Source organism: Epinephelus lanceolatus, chromosome 8 (genome assembly GCF_041903045.1).
Source record: "Epinephelus lanceolatus isolate andai-2023 chromosome 8, ASM4190304v1, whole genome shotgun sequence".
Classification (NCBI taxonomy): Eukaryota; Metazoa; Chordata; class Actinopteri; order Perciformes; family Serranidae; genus Epinephelus; species Epinephelus lanceolatus.
In genome coordinates, this window is record NC_135741.1 from 1631694 (window position 1) to 1651191 (window position 19498).

The following is a 19498-nucleotide window of genomic DNA, read 5'->3' on the forward strand; positions in this document are numbered from 1 at the left end:
TAAAGACTTTAACTGTTTATAACCTGATTTAAATGATTCATTATTTTGATTCTTGTTTCTGAGTATTTTGCCTCTTTCTGAGCACACTCAGATGTGGTGTGTGTGTGTGTGTGTGTGTGTGTGTGTGTGTGTGTGTGTGTGTGTGTGTGGCTGTCTCTCTTTGATGTCAGGCGTTCCGGGGGTCAGAGGTCAGACGGCATTGTCATTTCAGTGATTTCCTGTTTCCTGTTTGGACGTCCTGGCACATCGTTTCAACAAACACACACTTCCTGTCCTTGCAGGATCCCGCCCCCTCCCGAGCTGTCAATCACAGACACACAAACATCAGTTTGGACACAGAGAGATTCTCACTCTGTCATTTTACACACATGAAGTTTAGTTTCTGACCTCAGGACAGCTTCAGTCATGGTGCCGCACAAACACCAGATTGCTGTTACGTCATTCAGGTGTTTATTTTTTACAGCTACGTGACAAAGACCTGTTCATGTGATCATCACAACTCATCCTCTACTGAAGCATGCGATTATTATTTATACTTAAGTATTTCATTTGTACTTAATTATAAAGTTTTCACAGTTTGTTGATCCACAAAACAAAGTGACATTTTTTTTACATTCTGTGTGAAAACCTGAATGTGTCTCGTTTAGAGTCTCACATCAGGACATCAGATCAGTGGACACTGAGACAGACAGGCGGACTGACATCCTCCATCTTGGCTTCACTGAACACCACAGTTATGAAATTTAAACAAAGTTTCAGGCTCTTGTGATCCAGATGTTTGATGCAGGACTGCAACAACACTGGCACTTGAACGCTTTGCAGGAATGTTATTAAAAAAGTGAACATTAACTGCTGCTGTGTGACAGGAAGTGAACTGTTCCCCACCCCTGACCTCCACCTCTCTGCATACAGGAAACACTGCTCCCTGAACGTCGGTCCATCTGTCCGTCTGTCTGTCCAACAGAGACAGAAATCTGAACACTGACACGACTGTTAAAAAGCTGAAAGTGTGTTCACACCAAACGTTGTGCCAGCGTTTGTCTCGCGTTACGAATAAAGGTGTTTTTTTGGAGTATTTTACAGCACACAAATATTCAACCTTCACAGCTGTGCTAACTGTGGAAGGCAGCTAACGTTAAAGCTAGTGCTAACTTGCTTTATAGCTAAAAGTACAGCTGACAGCTGGAATCAAGAGACGTGAACACAGTGATCACAGAGGCTCTAATAATAATAATAATAATAATAATAATAATGATAAAACATTTTATTCATAAGCACCTTTCAATGTGCTTAAGAACACTTTACAAGACACAGTTAAAAACCAAGCAGCAGTGTATCCATAGATCATGAAGTCAAACAATTAAGTAATATACTGTAATAAGTTAATAAAATAACTAGACAAAAAATTCATAATAAAAATTAAGTATAAAATCATCGTCAGTGCAGGTCTGAACATGTGTCACAATTACATCAGACCAAGTCCTGGCCTTAAAGGAAGCAGAGTGCACTCCAACACTCGGCGTGAGTAATCCCGAACGCACCCCTTCTGTAACAAGTTTGATTTGGTCTCACGCCCTCTGGACTTTAGCTGTTTGTTTACTTTCCTCACTTTCTCTTCTCATGAGCTGAGCTGAGCTGCCAATCAGAGTGATTTCATTCACTTGATGAGCTCTGCTGTCACAGACACAACATGCTGAATCGGTCACTAAAGCCAACAAGGGTCGACTCGGGCCAACGGTGAAGGACACGCTAAGACTAGGGCAACAAATGCTCACCGACGGCCCAACACTGAGGGACCGCCGACTGCCGGCTCATTGTTAATTGTCAAGTTGACTCAGGTAGAGTCGAGTCGAGTCACACAAAGTTTGACTGATTAGAGTTGAGTCGAGACGGGTAGAATTTAGTGGAGTCAGGTAGAGCCGAGTCAATCATTGGGCAACAGCCAACTGTCTGCTCGGTGCGTCAGGACCTTTAGCGTTGGCTTTGTTTGTGGTTATGTCGCGTGAAAACTTTGTGTTTGGTGTGAACGCACCGTGAGAAAGCACATTACACAGCAACAAAACGTGATCAGCTGATCTGAGTTCAGTCTTTGTGTCATTTGTTCATCATTGAAACAAATAAAGATAAAAAAGATTCTGACTTCTTTCAAACATGGACAATAAAGTTTTGTCTTTCCAGGACGAAGCTGCTCCGTCTCCAGGCAACAGAGTCTGTGACATCATCTTGTGACCCCTCTCTGATTGGCTGCTCTATGTGGGGAAGCAGATGGAGCAACACTCCAGACAGATCTCCAGGCAGTCGGACGAGCCACAGCAGTCCTCCAGTATCCCACAATCCAACACGGCCTGACATGCCTCCTCCGTACAGGCCGCCTCTCCTGCCACCTCCACACAGCAGCAGCAGCCACCCGCAGCTTCACAACACCCGGCTTCGCCCACTCCACACGCCAGACACTCCCCCAGAGCCGAACACATGGACAGCAGCTCACAGAAGAGACATGCCAGGAGACAGTGAGCGCAACAGTCTGTGAAGACAGAGAGAAGGACAGTGAATGCAACAGAGACAGTCAGGACAGTGAACGCAACAGAGACAATCAGGACAGTGAACGCAACAGAGACAATCATGACAGTGAACACAACAGAGACAATCAAGACAGTGAATGCAACAGAGACAATCAGACAGCAGAGGGATGACGTCCTCCACTATAAGAGTAAATTGGCATTTTGATACCAACAGTTATTAACAGGTCATAAATCAATGAGTCAATGTCTCGTCTCACAGACTGTCACTGATCTGAGGACAGACGGTCAGTCTCAGTCCTGTTTGGGTGTTGGCTGGTAGAAACCAGACCAACTGATGGTGGGAGGTGTTATCAGTGTGTGTGTGTGTGTGTGTGTGTGTGTGTGTGTGTGTGTGTGTGCAGCAGAGATAAGCGTGGCTCCATGCTGAGGGTGTTCTGCTGATAAACAGTGAGGTGGGAGTGTGTTCAGTTTTCTGCTTCCTGTCAGACTCAAACGTGTGCGTGTTTAAATAATGTCCCAGCTGTTTGTTGTATCGTGATGGAAACAGGAAAAAGAAACAACCTGCAGATGATCGACGTGTTTCAGTTAAAACTCAAAACTACCGTTAAATTAACAGACAGTAAATTGTTTCTGTCAACCAGCATGCAACAGAGTCTGAACTCTGTAGGAAGAATATCCACAGGCTAACAAGCTAACAGGCTAGCTGGCTAACAAGCTAACAGACTAACAAGCTAATAGGCTAACAAGCTAACAGGCTAACCAGCAGTGAGTCTACAGTCTGACTCCGGTACATGAACGAGTCTGTTCAGCTCCAGTCGGCCTCGTCAGTATTTGCCAACGTGTACAGGAAGTGGGAGGGCAACACAAAAAGTCGAGTTGAGTTGAGTTGAATCAAGTCAGATAGAGTGGAGGTGAGTAGAGTTGAGTCAAGTCAGGTAGAGTCCAGTGAGGCAGAGTCAGATTGAATCGAGTTGAGTCAGGAAGATTCTAGTCAAGTCGAGTTGAGTGGAGTCGAGTCAAATAGAATTCAGTCGAGTCTAGTCAGGCAGACTTTAGATGAGTCAGGTCGAGTGAGGCAGAGTCGCGTTGAGAGAGGAAGAGGCAAGTCGAGTCAAGTCAGGCAGAGATTAGTCTAGTTGCGTATAGACCAGTCGAGTCGAGTCGAGTATCCCTGTTTATATCATCCAGCCTCAGTAATCCATGTTAGTAACGTGATGTTTCCTGTAGCGACAGGAAGTCAGGACATCAGGACAAACTGCTGATTGGCTCACCATCTCCAGCGACCTCCTTAATGTGGGCGGCGTCCGTCTTAATGGAGGCGTGGCTCTTAGTGGAGGAGAGACGCTTCTGATTGGTTCTGTGTCCGTGATGATGATGATGATGATGAAGGTTGCAGCTGTTTCTGTTACAGGTGGATGACTGATGAGGAGGAGGAGGAGGAGAGGTGAGGGAGGAAGATGGAGGAGCACAGATGGGAGGAGGAGACACTGACGACATGTCCACACCTGAGGAACAGAGAGATGACATCAGAGGTGACATCAGAGGTGACGTCACACTCAGGTGTTCAGCAGTTACCTTTCTGTTTTCGGAGTGTGGAGGCAGGCTGGGCGGGCAGGAGGCGAGAGACATCATCAGTGGGGGAGCTGTCCGTTACAGAGTCATCACCACTGTCCTCTGTCCTGTCAGAGAGTGGGGGCGGGGCTTCCTCTGCAGGGGCGGGATCTAAAACATCACAGAAACACGGGCATCAGTACGAAGAGTTCCCGAGCCACAGGTGAGCGTCCAGCCAGGTGAGGGTGACACACACACACACTCATTACATCACACACACTGTTACAGTGTTTATCAGTGTGTGTGTGTGTGTGTGTGTGTGTGTGTGTGTTGCGTTTCTTGCAGTCAGTCTGCAGTCGTCAGGTCAAAGGTCACCTTCAATACATGATGGAACACACACACAAGTTACAGTTTTTCAGTCTGACGACATGTTTGATCAGAAGTTTGATGATCTATAATCAGTATTTCACACAGTGTTGATCTGTGAGGTTTTTGACTCTCTGATGAATCTTTTCTGTGATTTTCGGCCTCTCATGTCTCGGAGCTGTGAGGAAGTCGGCCTGTCAGTATGAGCTCAGGGTAAAAATACCTCCTGTGTCCCACAGAGACTTCCTGAAACAGGAAGTGGTCTCTCAGCATCCTCCTCTGGTCCAGAGAGGATGTGGACGTTCAGGTGTGAGACGAAGCCTCTGATGTTGTCAAGTGATGTCATAAAAATCACACAGCAAGTGAAAGGTGCGGTTCATCGATTTTGTCTCACCTGTGTTGAGATGCGGGAGCGTCCCATTGGCTGTCGGCTGGCTCGAGATGCATTCTGATTGGACCGGGTTCTTGTTGGCTCCGCCCTCTGTGATTTCAGAGCCAGTGCAGTGTGACATCACATCCATCCTGCCTACGTGATGACATCATCAACAACAATTACATTTTGTGACTGATGTGACCCGTTTATTTACAAACATCATCATCATCATCATCAACAACAACAACCATAATAATAATAAAAATGCTACTAATGATAAATAAATATTTTGATTATAATAAATGCAACAATACTAATAAATAACAGCAACAATAACAATAATAATGATAATGATAAAATAGTAACAATAATTATTGTTATTGTAAATACAATGATGATCAGTAACAACAACAATAATTACAAAAACAATAATAACAATTAAACTATTACTACTAATAATAAATAATACAACAACAACAACAATAATAATAATAATAATATTGTTGATAATGAGATGTATTCATTGACCAACAGAAATTAAATGCAGTTCAAAATGCTTCAATGAACGACTGAATAAATAAATGAATAAAAGTGCAGAAAAATTAAACATTTAAATATGAACAAATTTTCAAAAATACAAAGTGTTGTAAAATAAAATGGTAAAGAAATAAAATCATCTCTATAATAATATATAATAATATGATCATCTTTCTGTTGTGTCTCATCTGTTGCAGAAATCAAGTTCATATTAAACTGTTAAAGCTGTCACTTTATTGGTTTAAACAAATCTGTCTCATGGTTTTATTAATACATATTTATTAGTCTCAGATAGTTTCACTCTTTATATTTTGTTCTTTCTCATTGTCTTCATTATTGTTTTTATTATTATGAGCTTTCAGTTATCATGAGAAACTCTGAGTGTCTGAAATGTTGAGATAAGAAGTTCAAACTGTTTTCATTCAGAGAGTAAACATATATAACTCTATATAAACAATAAATATGATCAATAAGGTCAGACATGTAAACAGGAAACGATCAATAAATCTGAACTGATACTGAGAGAAACACACAGAGACACTCTGAGGATCAGTTTTCTGTTTATGAGACACAAACTAGTTTTGATAAATATCATCAGAGTGAAAAATAAAGTCTGTCCCACCTGCACACAGTCCTCCTCCTCCTCCTCTTCTTTCTTTCTTTCTTTCTTTCTTTCTTTCTTTCTTTCTTTCTGTCTTTCTTTCTTTCTTTCTTTCTTTCTTTCTTCCTCTCTGTCTCTCTCTCTTCAGTTTCTGCTTTGAAACTTTTCTCGTCACGTTTCTCCATAAACAATTCGCCGCTGTGTCCGGAGCGCGCGCATGCGTGTGACCGCCTCCCTCCCTCTCTCACTCACTCACTCACTCACACACACACACACACACACACACACACACTACAGAACATAAAGTAGAGATGAGCTCCACCTGCTGTCACATGAAAATCATCAGTAATAATTGATGATAACAAGAACTCTTGACTGTAGGACAGAACGGGACTCTCACAGAGCAGAATGAGTAACGTTACTGCAGTAACAGAGTAAAAGTACCTCAGTGCTGCCGCCTGCTGGACAACACACACAACTACACACTGTACTCCATGTTACAGCCTGTCACAACAGTGTACACTGATAGTTCATGTGTTACATCTGTTTTATTTACAGAATCCATGTTCCTGTGCTGAGACCATAAACATTTACACATTCATTCATTTTCTTATTTTACTGACTTGTTTTCAGTCATTAAACTGTTCTTCAAATAAGACATAGAAAAGCATCAGTACAAAAAACACAATAAAAACAAGTCAAATTATATATAAATATAAACATGTAGCTCAAGGAAGTCTTTCTATTTATGTATAAATAGCCTCATGTATTTATTTCAGGATTCTTCTCATAGCCATATTTATTTTATTGTCATATTTATTTATGTTTGGATATTTATTTATTATTTTCAATTTGTTTGTGTATGTACTATATATATATATATATATATGTACAGTACAGGCCAAAAGTTTGGACACACCTTCTCATTCAATGCGTTTTCTTTATTTTCATGACTATTTACATTGTAGATTCTCACTGAAGGCATCAAAACTATGAATGAACACATGTGGAGTTATGTACTTAACAAAAAAAGGTGAAATAACTGAAAACATGTTTTATATTCTAGTTTCTTCAAAATAGCCACCCTTTGCTCTGATTACTGCTTTGCACACTCTTGGCATTCTCTCCATGAGCTTCAAGAGGTAGTCACCTGAAATGGTTTCCACTTCACAGGTGTGCCTTATCAGGGTTAATTAGTGGAATTTCTTGCTTTATCAATGGGGTTGGGACCATCAGTTGTGTTGTGCAGAAGTCAGGTTAATACACAGCCGACAGCCCTATTGGACAACTGTTAAAATTCATATTATGGCAAGAACCAATCAGCTAACTAAAGAAAAACCAGTGGCCATCATTACTTTAAGAAATGAAGGTCAGTCAGTCCGGAAAATTGCAAAAACTTTAAATGTGTCCCCAAGTGGAGTCGCAAAAACCATCAAGCGCTACAACCAAACTGGCACACATGAGGACCGACCCAGGAAAGGAAGACCAAGAGTCACCTCTGCTTCTGAGGATAAGTTCATCCGAGTCACCAGCCTCAGAAATGGCAAGTTAACAGCAGCTCAGATCAGAGACCAGATGAATGCCACACAGAGTTCTAGCAGCAGACCCATCTCTAGAACAACTGTTAAGAGGAGACTGCGCCAATCAGGCCTTCATGGTCAAATAGCTGCTAGGAAACCACTGCTAAGGAGAGGCAACAAGCAGAAGAGATTTGTTTGGGCCAAGAAACACAAGGAATGGACATTAGACCAGTGGAAATCTGTGCTTTGGTCTGATGAGTCCAAATTTGAGATCTTTGGTTCCAACCGCCGTGTCTTTGTGAGACGCAGAAAAGGTGAACGGATGGATTCCACATGCCTGGTTCCCACTGTGAAGCATGGAGGAGGAGGTGTGATGGTGTGGGGGTGTTTTGCTGGTGACACTGTTGGGGATTTATTCAAAATTGAAGGCACACTGAACCAGCATGGCTACCACAGCATCCTGCAGCGACATGCCATCCCATCCGGTTTGCGTTTAGTTGGACGATCATTTATTTTTCAACAGGACAATGACCCCAAACACACCTCCAGGCTGTGTAAGGGCTATTTGACCAAGAAGGAGAGTGATGGAGTGCTGCGGCAGATGACCTGGCCTCCACAGTCACCGGACCTGAACCCAATCGAGATGGTTTGGGGTGAGCTGGACCGCAGAGTGAAGGCAAAGGGGCCAACAAGTGCTAAACACCTCTGGGAACTCCTTCAAGACTGTTGGAAAACCATTTCAGGTGACTACCTCTTGAAGCTCATGGAGAGAATGCCAAGAGTGTGCAAAGCAGTAATCAGAGCAAAGGGTGGCTATTTTGAAGAAACTAGAATATAAAACATGTTTTCAGTTATTTCACCTTTTTTTGTTAAGTACATAACTCCACATGTGTTCATTCATAGTTTTGATGCCTTCAGTGAGAATCTACAATGTAAATAGTCATGAAAATAAAGAAAACGCATTGAATGAGAAGGTGTGTCCAAACTTTTGGCCTGTACTGTATATATATGTGTGTGTGTATATATATATATATATATATATATATGTATATATATATATATATATATATATATAGTGTTTATTTACGTATTTATAATTATTTAGTTATTTTTGTATTTATACTTATTTATTTAGTGATTATTAAGTTATTTATATTTTTATCTTTATTTGTGTATCATTATTATTTGTAATTAGATATTTTTGTGTTTATTATATATATTTATTTTTGTGTTTATTTATTTAATAAAATATTTTATATATTTTTTGTGTGTGTTGATTATGTATAATTATTTAGTTATTTTGTATTTATTGATGTAATATTCCGGATGTAATATTGTCTCCGTCCTGCAGGTGTCGCTGCTGCAGCGGCTGCTCTGTCACAGCTGCAGCTTTACTTGGCCTACAGAAGAAGAAGAAGAATGAGATGAAGGAGGAGGAGAAGAAGAGGAGGAGGAGGAGGAGGAGGGAGCAGAAACAAAGAGATTTGTACAGATTGTGTTCAGAGTGAAAGATGAGTGAAATATAAACGGAGGTGTGGAGAGGGTTCACCTGGAGGACTGTTTCTTCTTCTGCTGTGTCTGAAGCAGCAGCAGCTTCATCATGGTGAGTCTTCATCCTCATCTTCCTCTTCACAGACAGATGTTTTCATTGATGGAGGAGAAGAGCAGCAGCAGCAGCTGGACTCAGGTTAATAACCCGCAGCATCACATCAAGTCAGGACTCAGTGGGAAAGGGACCGAGTTTAGGTTTAAACACGCGGAGCAGAAATTACCGCAGAATATGAAAAACTGACAAACCGTGAAATCCTCCTGTTCTCTCTTTTTTCTAAACACACACAGTGAACAAGTCGGTCAGTAGAGTCCACCTTCACTCTGGTTTATAATGTAGATCCGGACTGATGCGGACTGAGCACAGTTTGTTTATTTATGCTTCTTGTCTTTATTTATAAGGTTTGCAGAGTGTCCATGTCCCGGAGCTCCATGGAATAAATAAATAAATAAATTAATTAATTAAATTTACCAAATAAGTTAGACTTCTTTCAGTTAGGGACTGTTCTTTACTTACAGAGGGCGGGGGGCTGAGTTTTTGACCCTCCCCGAGTGAGTGGAGGAAACTCCATCACCCTCCCTCCTCCATAAATGAGTTATTAGATTTTTAAAACTTTGATGTTTGAAAGTTAAAGGTTGAAGGTGAAATCCAGGAGATGGAAAAAGTCTGTTTTTTTTTTTGGACAAACTTCAAATGAGACGTAGAATAAAGTGATTTTAATGAAATATCAATATTTTAAGATCAGATGTGTTTATGGTTTGTTTTTTGTTTTTCTGATGGATGTGTTCATCACGCGTGATGTGTCCAGGGACCGCAGGAAATTTGAAGGTCCAACCATAATTTCAGTTTTTACAGTTTCTGGCTGATACACTAGCCTGGAAATCCAGACCCAAATCTAGAAAGATTTAGGGTCTGGCCATGAGTAATGCAAATGGCCCAACTCGAGGGGCGGCACCAAGCATGCATTTGTAAATATCACTGCACGCAATTGGATAACACTGCGACCAATCAGAACAACACACGGGGTGACGCATACGCTTAGCTACCAGTGGAGCTAACTGGTAGATTAGACTCTTGCCGTATCCGGTCGGCAAAACAGCAAAAACGTCCTTCTTGCAAAGGAAAGATTCGAGCGCCGTCTTCTGTTCCTCTTTTAGAGAAAAAGCCAAGTCTAACTCGTTCATTGTAGCGGCCAAAGCCGTTTCAAACAACTGGTGTTCATCCGTAGCCATCTTGCAATGTTTACTGACTGATTCCGGACTTCGTCGTCGCTGCGCTGTCGTCATCTGTTTAGCTCGCCTCTGGCCCGCCTATATCAGATACACCGATGTGATTGGTGCAGCTCGGCTCCAACGGCATGGGTAATGAGCATCATTACTGATTGCCAGAGTGACTCGCTGAGCAAATTCAAATTGTGCTCTCGCGAGAACTCTGGATTTCCAGGGAACTGATAAATGGTCATTTTGGTGATATTTAGAAAAAAAACTTTTTTGGGAAAAAATGGCTAAAAAAATTTTAACAACAAAAAAGCAATTTTTAAACAAACAAAAATTGCCAAAATTTTTAACGAGAAAAAAATATCATCAAAGACTTTCAAAGAAAACACACTGCATGTATATATACATTTTTGATATTGGTGTCCTCACTGGGATTTTCTTCCACTTCCTCATTATGCTTCCTCCGCGAGGACCAAAGAGCACCTGCAGTTTTTATGAAAGATTTTTAAATAAAAAATTTTAAGGGAAGATCTTTGCAGAAAAAAATGCCTTTCAAACCTGCTTTTTGTCTTTTAAAAATGGGCGGAAAAATAAATACAAAACACAACCACTTGAATCTGTATGCTCCTCCCTGAAACCAAGATAAAAACATAAGTCCCTCCTCAGTGCTTAAAAATTATTTGACATGACCCCCCCCCCCCCCCCCCATGCATAACAAACAGTCCCTAACCACTATCAGTCTAAAACTTTATTTTAAAGAAAAATCACTGGGGCGTCGGTGGCTTAGTGGTAGAGCAGGCGCCCCATGTACAAGGCTGTTGCCGCAGTGGCCTGGGTTCGAATCCAGCCTGTGGCCCTTTGCTGCATGTCACTCCCTCTCTCTCTCTCCCTTTCACACTTGACTTTCCTATCAATTAAAGGCAAAACTGTCCAAAAAAATATATTAAAAAAAAAAACATCATCAATAAATGATAAACTATACAATGAAATATGATCAAATAAACCTACATTCATTTTTAATATATGATATGTGACGTGTGGTTTAAGATTAAGTTTGAATCTAACAACCCAACAGGATGATGATAGGCACATTAATAGTTAACGGTACAATTACAAACAATTGTGTTGACCAGGAATAAAAATATAAATCCACACGACTCTGTCCTGTGTTTTATGTTTTATGTTTAATAAAAGAGAACGAGTCTGAAGGTGTTTTCATGTTTGTGTTTGTTTGTTTGTTTGTTTATTTGTTGCATCTCAGTCGGAGGAGGCTGCAGGAGCAGAGCGAGGTCCACAGGAGGAGGAGGAGGAGGAGGGAGGTGGAGGAGGAGAAAGAGGAGAGGAAGGAGAGGGTGGAGAGGAAGGTGAAGAGGGAGGAGAAGAAAAGGTTGCCATGGAGACGCCCAAATGTCCCGTTTACTGTGTGTGCAGGAAACCAGACATCAACTGTTTCATGATGTAAGAAACCTCACATTCATCTGAGAGTCAGAGAGTCAACACACAGCCATCAACACTAACCTGTCTGTCTGTCTGTCTGTCTGCCTGTCTGTCTGTCAGAGGGTGTGACAACTGTACCGAGTGGTTTCATGGAGACTGTATCGGAGTTTCAGAAAAAGCAGCTAAAGCCATCAGAGTGTGGTACTGTCCGTCCTGCAGAGGTCAGTGTCTGATCACATGTCACACAGTGTTCATGCAGAGAAATACTATAACTGTTAGCTGTTAGCCATGTGTTAGCCATATGTTAGCTGTTAGCCATGTGTTAGCTGTTAGCCATATGTTAGCTGTTAGCCATATGTTAGCTGTTAGCCATATGTTAGCTGAGTGTTAGCTGTTAGCCATGTGTTAGCTGTTAGCCATATGTTAGCCATGTGTAAGCTGTTAGCCATGTGTTAGCTGTTAGCCATGTGTAAGCTGTTAGCCATGTGTTAGCTGAGTGTTAGCTGTTAGCTGTGTTGTGTCCCTGCAGACAAAGACTCGTCTCTGGAGATTAAATACCGTCTGAAGAAGAAGGAGGAGAAAGAGTCAGAACCTGATGGAGACGGGAGCTCCACCCCTCAGCCCAAGACTGACAGGAGGCGGGGCTCACAGGTAACCTGGCAACTAGACTGACAGGGGGCGGGGCTCACAGGTAACCTGGCAACTAGACTGATATATTTTAACTGAAATATTTTCTCAGATTTTTTTTTTCATATTTTCATATTTTCTCTGATATTTATTCTGATATTTTCACAGATACTTTTTTCCGACACCTGTCTGTGTGTGTTTCAGATCAAGCGTTCAGCCCGGATGTGCGGGGAGTGTGACGCCTGCCTGAGGACGGAGGACTGCGCTCAGTGTGACTTCTGTAAAGACATGAAGAAGTTTGGAGGTCCAAACAAAATCCGACAGAAGTGTCGTCTGCGGCAGTGTGAGGTCCGAGCCCGGGTGAGTCCGCACGCTGTGACACAGGGATAAAGGGGGGTTCAGTAGCCACAGATTCAGTGATGATGTCATTGGTGATGTCAACGGTTGTGTCCTGAAACGTGCTCCAGATTCTGATTGACTCCATCTCTTACATACAGTGGTGGAAAAAAGTTTTCGGACACCCTTAAAATTTTACACAATCTCAAATATTATCATGAAATATTTGTGGAAAAATCTTTTTTGTGTTTCAAAAGGTGTGGCTGCATTGGACAGATACAAGCAAATACAAATTATATTTTTTTGTTTATTGTTTAGAAGAAAAACTAACAAAACTAAATTCTTGACAGTTTCAATATGTCAGTTCTCAACATTGTCGGTATCAAAGTCAACAAATAACAGAGAATGTGTTCAAAACTGAACAAAAAATGAATAAACCATCACATCATCAAATTAATATTTAGTAGTCCTGCCATTGGCACGTAGTAGAGCTCTAATCTGGCTGGCATGTTCCCCACGAGCCTTTCACACTGTTGAGGGGTAATCTTGTCCCATTCTTCTTGAATTACTGCTTTTAATTCTTCTAAATTCTTTGGTTTATGCTTTGAAACAGACCTTTTGATAATCCACCACAGATTTTCAATGGGGCTCATGTCCGGGGATTGAGCTGGCCACTCTAAGACCTGGATACTGTGCTCCTGCAGCCAAGTTCTACTGGCCTTGGATGTGTGGCAAGGGCCATTATCTTGTTGAAACATCCAGTTTTTACCTCGACGGAACAGTGCACGCGCAGAAGGGAGCATGTGGGTTTCGAGAATGGTACAATACTTGGTAGAGTTCAATGTGCCATCACAGACAGTGAGATGACCAACACCAGCAGCACTCATGCATCCCCAAACCATGATACTGCCTCCACCATGCTTGACAGTAGGTACTGTACATGCTGGAGATAATGCTTCGCCCGGCCTTCTGCGTACCCTCACATTAGTAGGAGGAAGATAAAGCTGGAAACTGGACTCATCTGACCACAAAATCTTCTTCCAATTCCTGGCTGTCCAGTTCTTGTATGCCTGGGTCCAACGACGCCGGGCTAACCTCTGTCTCTCATTGATCAGGGGCTTCTTGATAGCCTTGTAGGACCTTAAACCATGATCTAAAAGTCGGCCACGTACAGTGCGGGTGGAACACTGGACACCAGTTTGGTTTGACCACTGCTGCTGAAGCTCCTGTGATGTCATTCAGCGGTTTTGCCTGCACATGCGGATCAGGATGCGGTCATTTCTTGCTGAAGAAACCCTTGGACGCCCAGATCTTGGTTTGTCTTCCAAGCTGTTGGTTCGTCTGTATTTCTGCAGAGTGTATCCAACTGCTGAAGGACTGCATCTGCACTTCCTGGCTATCTGGCGGCAGCTGTACCCTTCCTGGCTGAGAATCTTTATCTTCAGGCGTGTTTCCTGCGTTAGGTTCCTTGTTGTAGCCATTTTTGTGTCTGAAGAACTTTCAAATGTGCTGGCTTTATGTAGACACGAAGCTTGGCAACAAAAATTGTGTCTTTTAATAAAAAGAACGACCTTCATCACTGGTACCAAAATGACCCAATACTCAAAATTTCTTATGTATTTTTATGGAACCAATCAATTTTAAGTTTTTAATGGCTTTTTTAGGATTTATTTAGTATTTTGGCTGTGACTGTACTAAAAGAAATTGCACTTGAAGACCTAAGAGTGATTCTTAATGCAATATTTCACAAATGCATGGGGTGTCCGAAAACTTTTTTCCACCACTGTATCTTGACTTCAAAGATGATGGCATGGTCACTCCTGCAGAACACAGGCAGCAACTTCGCTGTGCAGCCGCCTCTGAGCGGCGTATAGCAGTGATCCACAGCAGGAACAGGACAGCACCTCACATTCCCCCGTTACACCAGTCCTCAGTAAAGGACACGCCTCCTCTTCTTTTCTCCCAGAGTCCTCTGCTCTGTCAGATTAGCGGATAGAAAAAAAGTGGGATGACTGGGATGAATCTTAGTTTTCTTAAAGACGCACAGAGTGTGTTCATCATGACGGCACTGTTTAGTTCTCTGGTTTATCAGTGACGTGTGTGAACGTCACCGCAGACTGGCGTCTACATGTTCATCAGCAGGTCTGTTTTATAATCAGCTGCTGAACCCTGTGAGTCACAGTCCGTCCACCAGAGCTCCACCTGTCACTCAGAGCTCCGCCTATAACTCAGAGTCATAAACAGAGCTGTTGAAACAGACTCCATCAGACTGTACAGGTGTTCCTAATAAAGTGGCCACTGGGATGATCAGATGTTCTATAAGTAATAAAGATTTATTGATCATTATTTTCTCCACACCTGTTAACGACTCACTGATGATGATGATGATGATGTTGTTGTTGGTTTATTGAGCAGAAGATGCTTCGTGTCAAAGACGAGGAGATGAGTCGGAGCGGTGGCAGAGGGCGGGGCCTGTCGCGTAGAGGGGTGGGGCATCAGACAGAGGAAGAGGAGGATGAGGATGAAGAGGAGATCTTCAGTGAGAGCGAGCTGGAGCTGTATGAGCAGTACAAAGCTGCTGGATTCAGAGACCTGGTCAGTGTGTGCGACTGTTTCTGACCAATCAGCTGCAAGAACAGGAACTTTCTGTGGTGTGATGCGTCTTCCTGTTGCAGGTGTGGTGCAGCGAGGAAGAGGACGCTCAGTTGGACTCTCTGAGGAAGAAGGCAGTGAAGGTGAAACATGTCAAGAGACGGGAGAAGAAGCCGGAGAAGAAGGTGAGGATGGTGTAAACCGACTGATTGAAGATGTCACTGATGATGTCACTAACACACCTGTGCTCCTCTGTAGAAGTCTGTGTCTGTTCCTAAAGAGGAGGTGAAGCCTCGCCGTCACAAAACAAAGCAGCGTCACAGGGAGCGAGGTGGAGGGGGCGGGGTCAAGGATGTGGGCACGGCTCTGAGGCAGTGTCTGGGACCAGGATGTGTCCAACCAGCAAGAACCAACTCCAAGTACTGTTCTGATGACTGCGGCATGAAGCTCGCCGCCAAGTGAGTCACAACAACCACAACAACAGCAACAACACAAACAAGTCAACAACATCCACACAAACAAGTAAACACGTCTCTCTCTGTCAGTCGTATCTACGAGATCCTGCCTCAGAGGATCCAGCAGTGGCAGCAGAGTCCATGCGTTGCTGAGGAGATGGGGCGGAGACAGCTGGAGCGAATCAGGAAGGAGCAGCAGGCAGCGAGGCTCCGCCTCACGCTGATGGAGAAACGCTTCCACGAACTCGAAGGCATCATCGCCAACGCCAAGCAGCAGCAAGTCCAACATCACGAGGAGGTGAGATGGACAGACAGACAGTTAGCTTTCAGTTTGATTTATCTCTTCTTTGATGCGTCTTTCTCTGTCCGTCTGTCTGTCCCTCTGTCTGTCTGTCTGTAGGTGACTGAAGGTGACGGCGACGACACAGACCTTCAGATCTTCTGTGTCTCCTGCAGTCATCCCGTGAACCCGAAGGTGGCGCTGAGACACATGGAGAGATGCTACGCTAAGGTCAGTGTGTCTGTCTTCACCAGGACGACACCAGAGACAGTAGAGTAAAACCAAACAGCCACTTCCTGTCCAGGTGTTTGTCAGGTAGAGGTTGATAATAACTCATGTGGACATTAAGGTTCAGGGGTGCAGTTCTGTATAGATGACGTTTGGGATGAAGAACTTTTTGAATACATTTTTACTCTACAGCGCCTCCTGGAGCTCAAGAGCTCAAACCAGCTGAAGAGAGGACGGGAGCTATCGGCTAAGATACTCTTCACTTTCTTCCTCGTCTGCTCTGTAAAGAGTTGGTCGCGTTTTTGGGACCTGATGTTTTACTGACCATTGACACAGTCCCAGAGAGTTTATTCTTATAGATACAGTTTAGTGACTGTACCAGACAGGAAGTTAAAAAGTTAAAACAAACAGCACTACGTCGCTGGACACAGTTTAATGTGGTGTTACTCAGTGATTGTAGGGAGCCAGAATAGAAGAGGACCGAGGGCGGAGCCTTGAGGAACTCCTCATGTCTGTGTTGTTCGCTCAGATGTGTTTTTAGTCCAAACCAGTGTTTGTCATCAGTGCTGTTAATATTCGTTTGGTTGAATATGTCATATGCAGCACAGATATCCCATAATACTCAGACTAAGTATCACAGATATTTAGTTTTGATTGTTTCTAAATAATTCGTGAAATCCAATCACAACTCTCTGTCTGTCTCTTCAACAGTACGAGAGTCAGACATCGTTTGGTTCCATGTACCCAACACGAATAGAGGGGTAAGATCATCTGTCTGTCTGTCTGTCCATCTGTCTGTTTATCTGTCTGTCTTTTCAGGAGTTTAATGCTGTCACAGTAGGACCTGTCTGTCTCTGAAGTGTCTGTCTGTGTTTCAGGGCGACCCGGTTGTTCTGTGATGTGTATAACCCTCAGAGTAAGACGTACTGTAAGCGGCTGCAGGTCCTGTGTCCAGAACACTCCAGAGATCCAAAGGTACAAAACATACAACCAGAGAACATCGCAGAGAGAGAACAATATAGAATACAACAAATGTAGTAATGTGAAAATGGTCCACAGCGCAAAAAGGTCTTGAACCTCTGATGTAAACTCTTTTTATATCAAGTGTCCATGTCCCTGTCTGTCTGTCTGTCTGTCTACCTGTCTGTCTGTCAGGTCCCAGCAGATGAGGTTTGTGGTTGTCCTCTGGTGAAAGACGTGTTTGAGCCGACAGGAGAGTTCTGCCGACTGTCGAAGAGGAAGTGTAACAAACACTACTGCTGGGAGAAACTGCGCCGCGCCGAGGTCGACCTCGAGAGAGTCCGAGTGGTAAACAGAACTACGAAAAACTTAATTCTATGTCAACAAAACTTTATTTGTTAAAAAAAACTTTAGTTGACCTCAAGATTTTTAGTGATTGACAGAAATACAAAACTTTATTCAGCATCAGCAAAACTTTATTTGATCTTGAGACAGTCCAGTCGTTAACAGAACTACAGAAAACTTTATTCACTGTCAAACATTCTGTCCTCACTTAACTACAAAAGGTTATTAACAATAGCTTTAATTAACACCCAGCAATGACTGGAGTGCAGACCATCATCCTCTCTGTCTCTGTCTCCGTCTCCGTCTCCGTCTCTGTCTCAGTGGTACAAACTGGACGAGCTTTTTGAGCAGGAGAGGAACTTGAGGACGGCGATGACGAATCGAGCTGGTTTACTGGCTCTGATGCTGCACCAGACCATCCAACACGACCCGATCACAACAGACCTGCGCTCTGCTAAGGACAGGTAGACAGACAGGTGGACAGGTAGAGACAGACAGGTGGACAGGTAGATACATACACACAGACAGGTGGAGGAACAGTCACCATGAAGGGATTTAAAGTCTTTCCATTTTAAGTGTGTTTGAATGTTTCAGTTCTCAGACCAACAACATGCTCAACACGTTCACCACAGAAACAAACATGACCGCCGCGTCTCATAATTACATCAGAACTATCAGAACTTTGAGACTGTTTAGTTCTAAATTCTGAAATCTTTGTCTCAGTGAGGTCATGAAAAGGTTTACAAGACGAGATCTGGTCATCATGTGACAGAACCTGAAATCACCGGGCGTTATTTTACTGATTACAAGAAAATAATTCATAATTATCATCATAAGGGTCTGTTAATGACAAGATAAAGGTGACATCATTCTGAAGTCTCACAGTCATGAGATTGTTTATTGTGATTATGAGACTGTTTCTCTGTGGTGAATCTGATGACATCATTAATAACAGTATTGATCCTTGATGTTTTTATATGGTTTTATTCCAACAGTACTACACTACCACGGTTGCTATGGAGACGTAAACCACTCTCCTTTACTATTCTCTAAAAGTTTAAGGCATTATGAAATATATGATCACATGAATGAATACAGACAGAATCTGTGATGTTTATATGATGCAATACGGGTTTAAAACTTATGTATGAAAAAATCCTTTCACAATAAGAGCTTCTTGCAGACAGATGGACTCCAGTGACAGACAGCGTCATTACAGAACATCATGATAAAGAATAGTAAATACATTAATAAAAACAACTCAGATCTGAAGCTGAACAGTTTTTAATTTTTCATCATAAAGTTTTTTTAATCTTAAATTTCAAACAAACAAACTCTTTTATTGTGAAGAGCAGCTGGGCAAATAACATGTCATCATTTTTATATTAATAACATTTTATATTTCCTGTATTCATTCATATGATAATATATTTATTTAGTATTCAACACTAGTGTTGTTTTTAATGTGTAATAAGAAAACAACAACATGCAGCTAAAACTTTAATATGTTTAGTTTTTTATCCTGATGGTTTTGTTGTCTCATTTTATATCTCAGTGTTCTGCTACATATTTTTTATTATTTGTTCATGTTGTTTTTTACTGTTTGTAGAAACTGTTTGTTTGTTTGTTCATGTCGTTGTATTCAAATTGATGTTTCATTAAAAACTGATGTTTTATTATTTCTGCTTATTTTTTATTAAATGTGTTTATAGAAATGTTTATTTTGTGGCGATTAGATTTTGCCAATATGAAAAAAACATTTTAAACATAATACATTTATTTAGCTACAGAGATCACTTAAACAGCGTGTCGTCAAATATTCATAAAATATTAACATCATGTGACAAATGAATCCAAAATAACAGAAAACTATTTTTATGTAAACTTTTCTGAATTAGTTAGTGATGAGTGTCTTTAAGATGAGTTTCAAACTTTTATATTTGAGATAAATCTCCATTAATGGATAATAAAATATTAAATCTTCTGCTCCGCATGACGATCT

General features: G+C 42.0%; 2 protein-coding genes across 3 annotated transcripts; one reads left to right on the forward strand and one right to left on the reverse strand.

The window, feature by feature from the left end:
* Positions 1-433: 433 nt before the first annotated feature.
* Positions 434-6174, reverse strand: LOC117258620 (uncharacterized). 2 transcript variants are annotated; one of them, XM_078169694.1, is made up of 5 exons: positions 5972-6174; positions 4834-4961; positions 4098-4244; positions 3794-4027; positions 434-2524 (listed from the first exon to the last, which is right to left on the reverse strand). In XM_078169694.1, exons 1-5 carry the CDS (start codon positions 6133-6135, stop codon positions 2250-2252), a joined length of 948 nt encoding a protein of 315 aa, XP_078025820.1. In that variant the 5' UTR covers positions 6136-6174; the 3' UTR covers positions 434-2249. The 2 variants fall into 2 exon arrangements, with proteins under 2 accessions (XP_078025820.1, XP_033485554.2); XM_033629663.2 differs by having other exon boundaries at positions 4834-4965; positions 5972-6167.
* A 2700-nt stretch (positions 6175-8874) lies between these two features.
* On the forward strand, positions 8875-19175 carry cxxc1a (CXXC finger protein 1a). The gene is made up of 14 exons (XM_033629662.2): positions 8875-9073; positions 11498-11694; positions 11794-11894; positions 12203-12324; positions 12505-12660; positions 15052-15231; positions 15312-15413; positions 15487-15686; positions 15774-15981; positions 16084-16194; positions 16903-16952; positions 17070-17166; positions 17347-17499; positions 17818-19175. Exons 1-14 carry the CDS (start codon positions 9071-9073, stop codon positions 17962-17964), a joined length of 1827 nt encoding a protein of 608 aa, XP_033485553.2. The 5' UTR covers positions 8875-9070; the 3' UTR covers positions 17965-19175.
* The last annotated feature ends 323 nt before the right edge of the window (positions 19176-19498 follow it).

What these genes read in the sequence shown, in the direction of transcription:
- LOC117258620 (XM_078169694.1), bottom strand. Translation starts at nt 6,135, where the DNA reads ATGGAGAAACGTGACGAGAAAAGTTTCAAAGCAGAAACTGAAGAGAGA. An exon ending in AGGAGGAGGACTGTGTGCAG is followed by an intron (nt 4,962 to 5,971) that starts GTGGGACAGACT and finishes TCACGTAGGCAG; the next exon opens with GATGGATGTGATGTCACACT. An exon ending in GCTCCCGCATCTCAACACAG is followed by an intron (nt 4,245 to 4,833) that starts GTGAGACAAAAT and finishes GTGATGTTTTAG; the next exon opens with ATCCCGCCCCTGCAGAGGAA.
- cxxc1a (XM_033629662.2), top strand. An exon ending in GACATCAACTGTTTCATGAT is followed by an intron (nt 11,695 to 11,793) that starts GTAAGAAACCTC and finishes TCTGTCTGTCAG; the next exon opens with AGGGTGTGACAACTGTACCG. An exon ending in ACAGGAGGCGGGGCTCACAG is followed by an intron (nt 12,325 to 12,504) that starts GTAACCTGGCAA and finishes TGTGTGTTTCAG; the next exon opens with ATCAAGCGTTCAGCCCGGAT.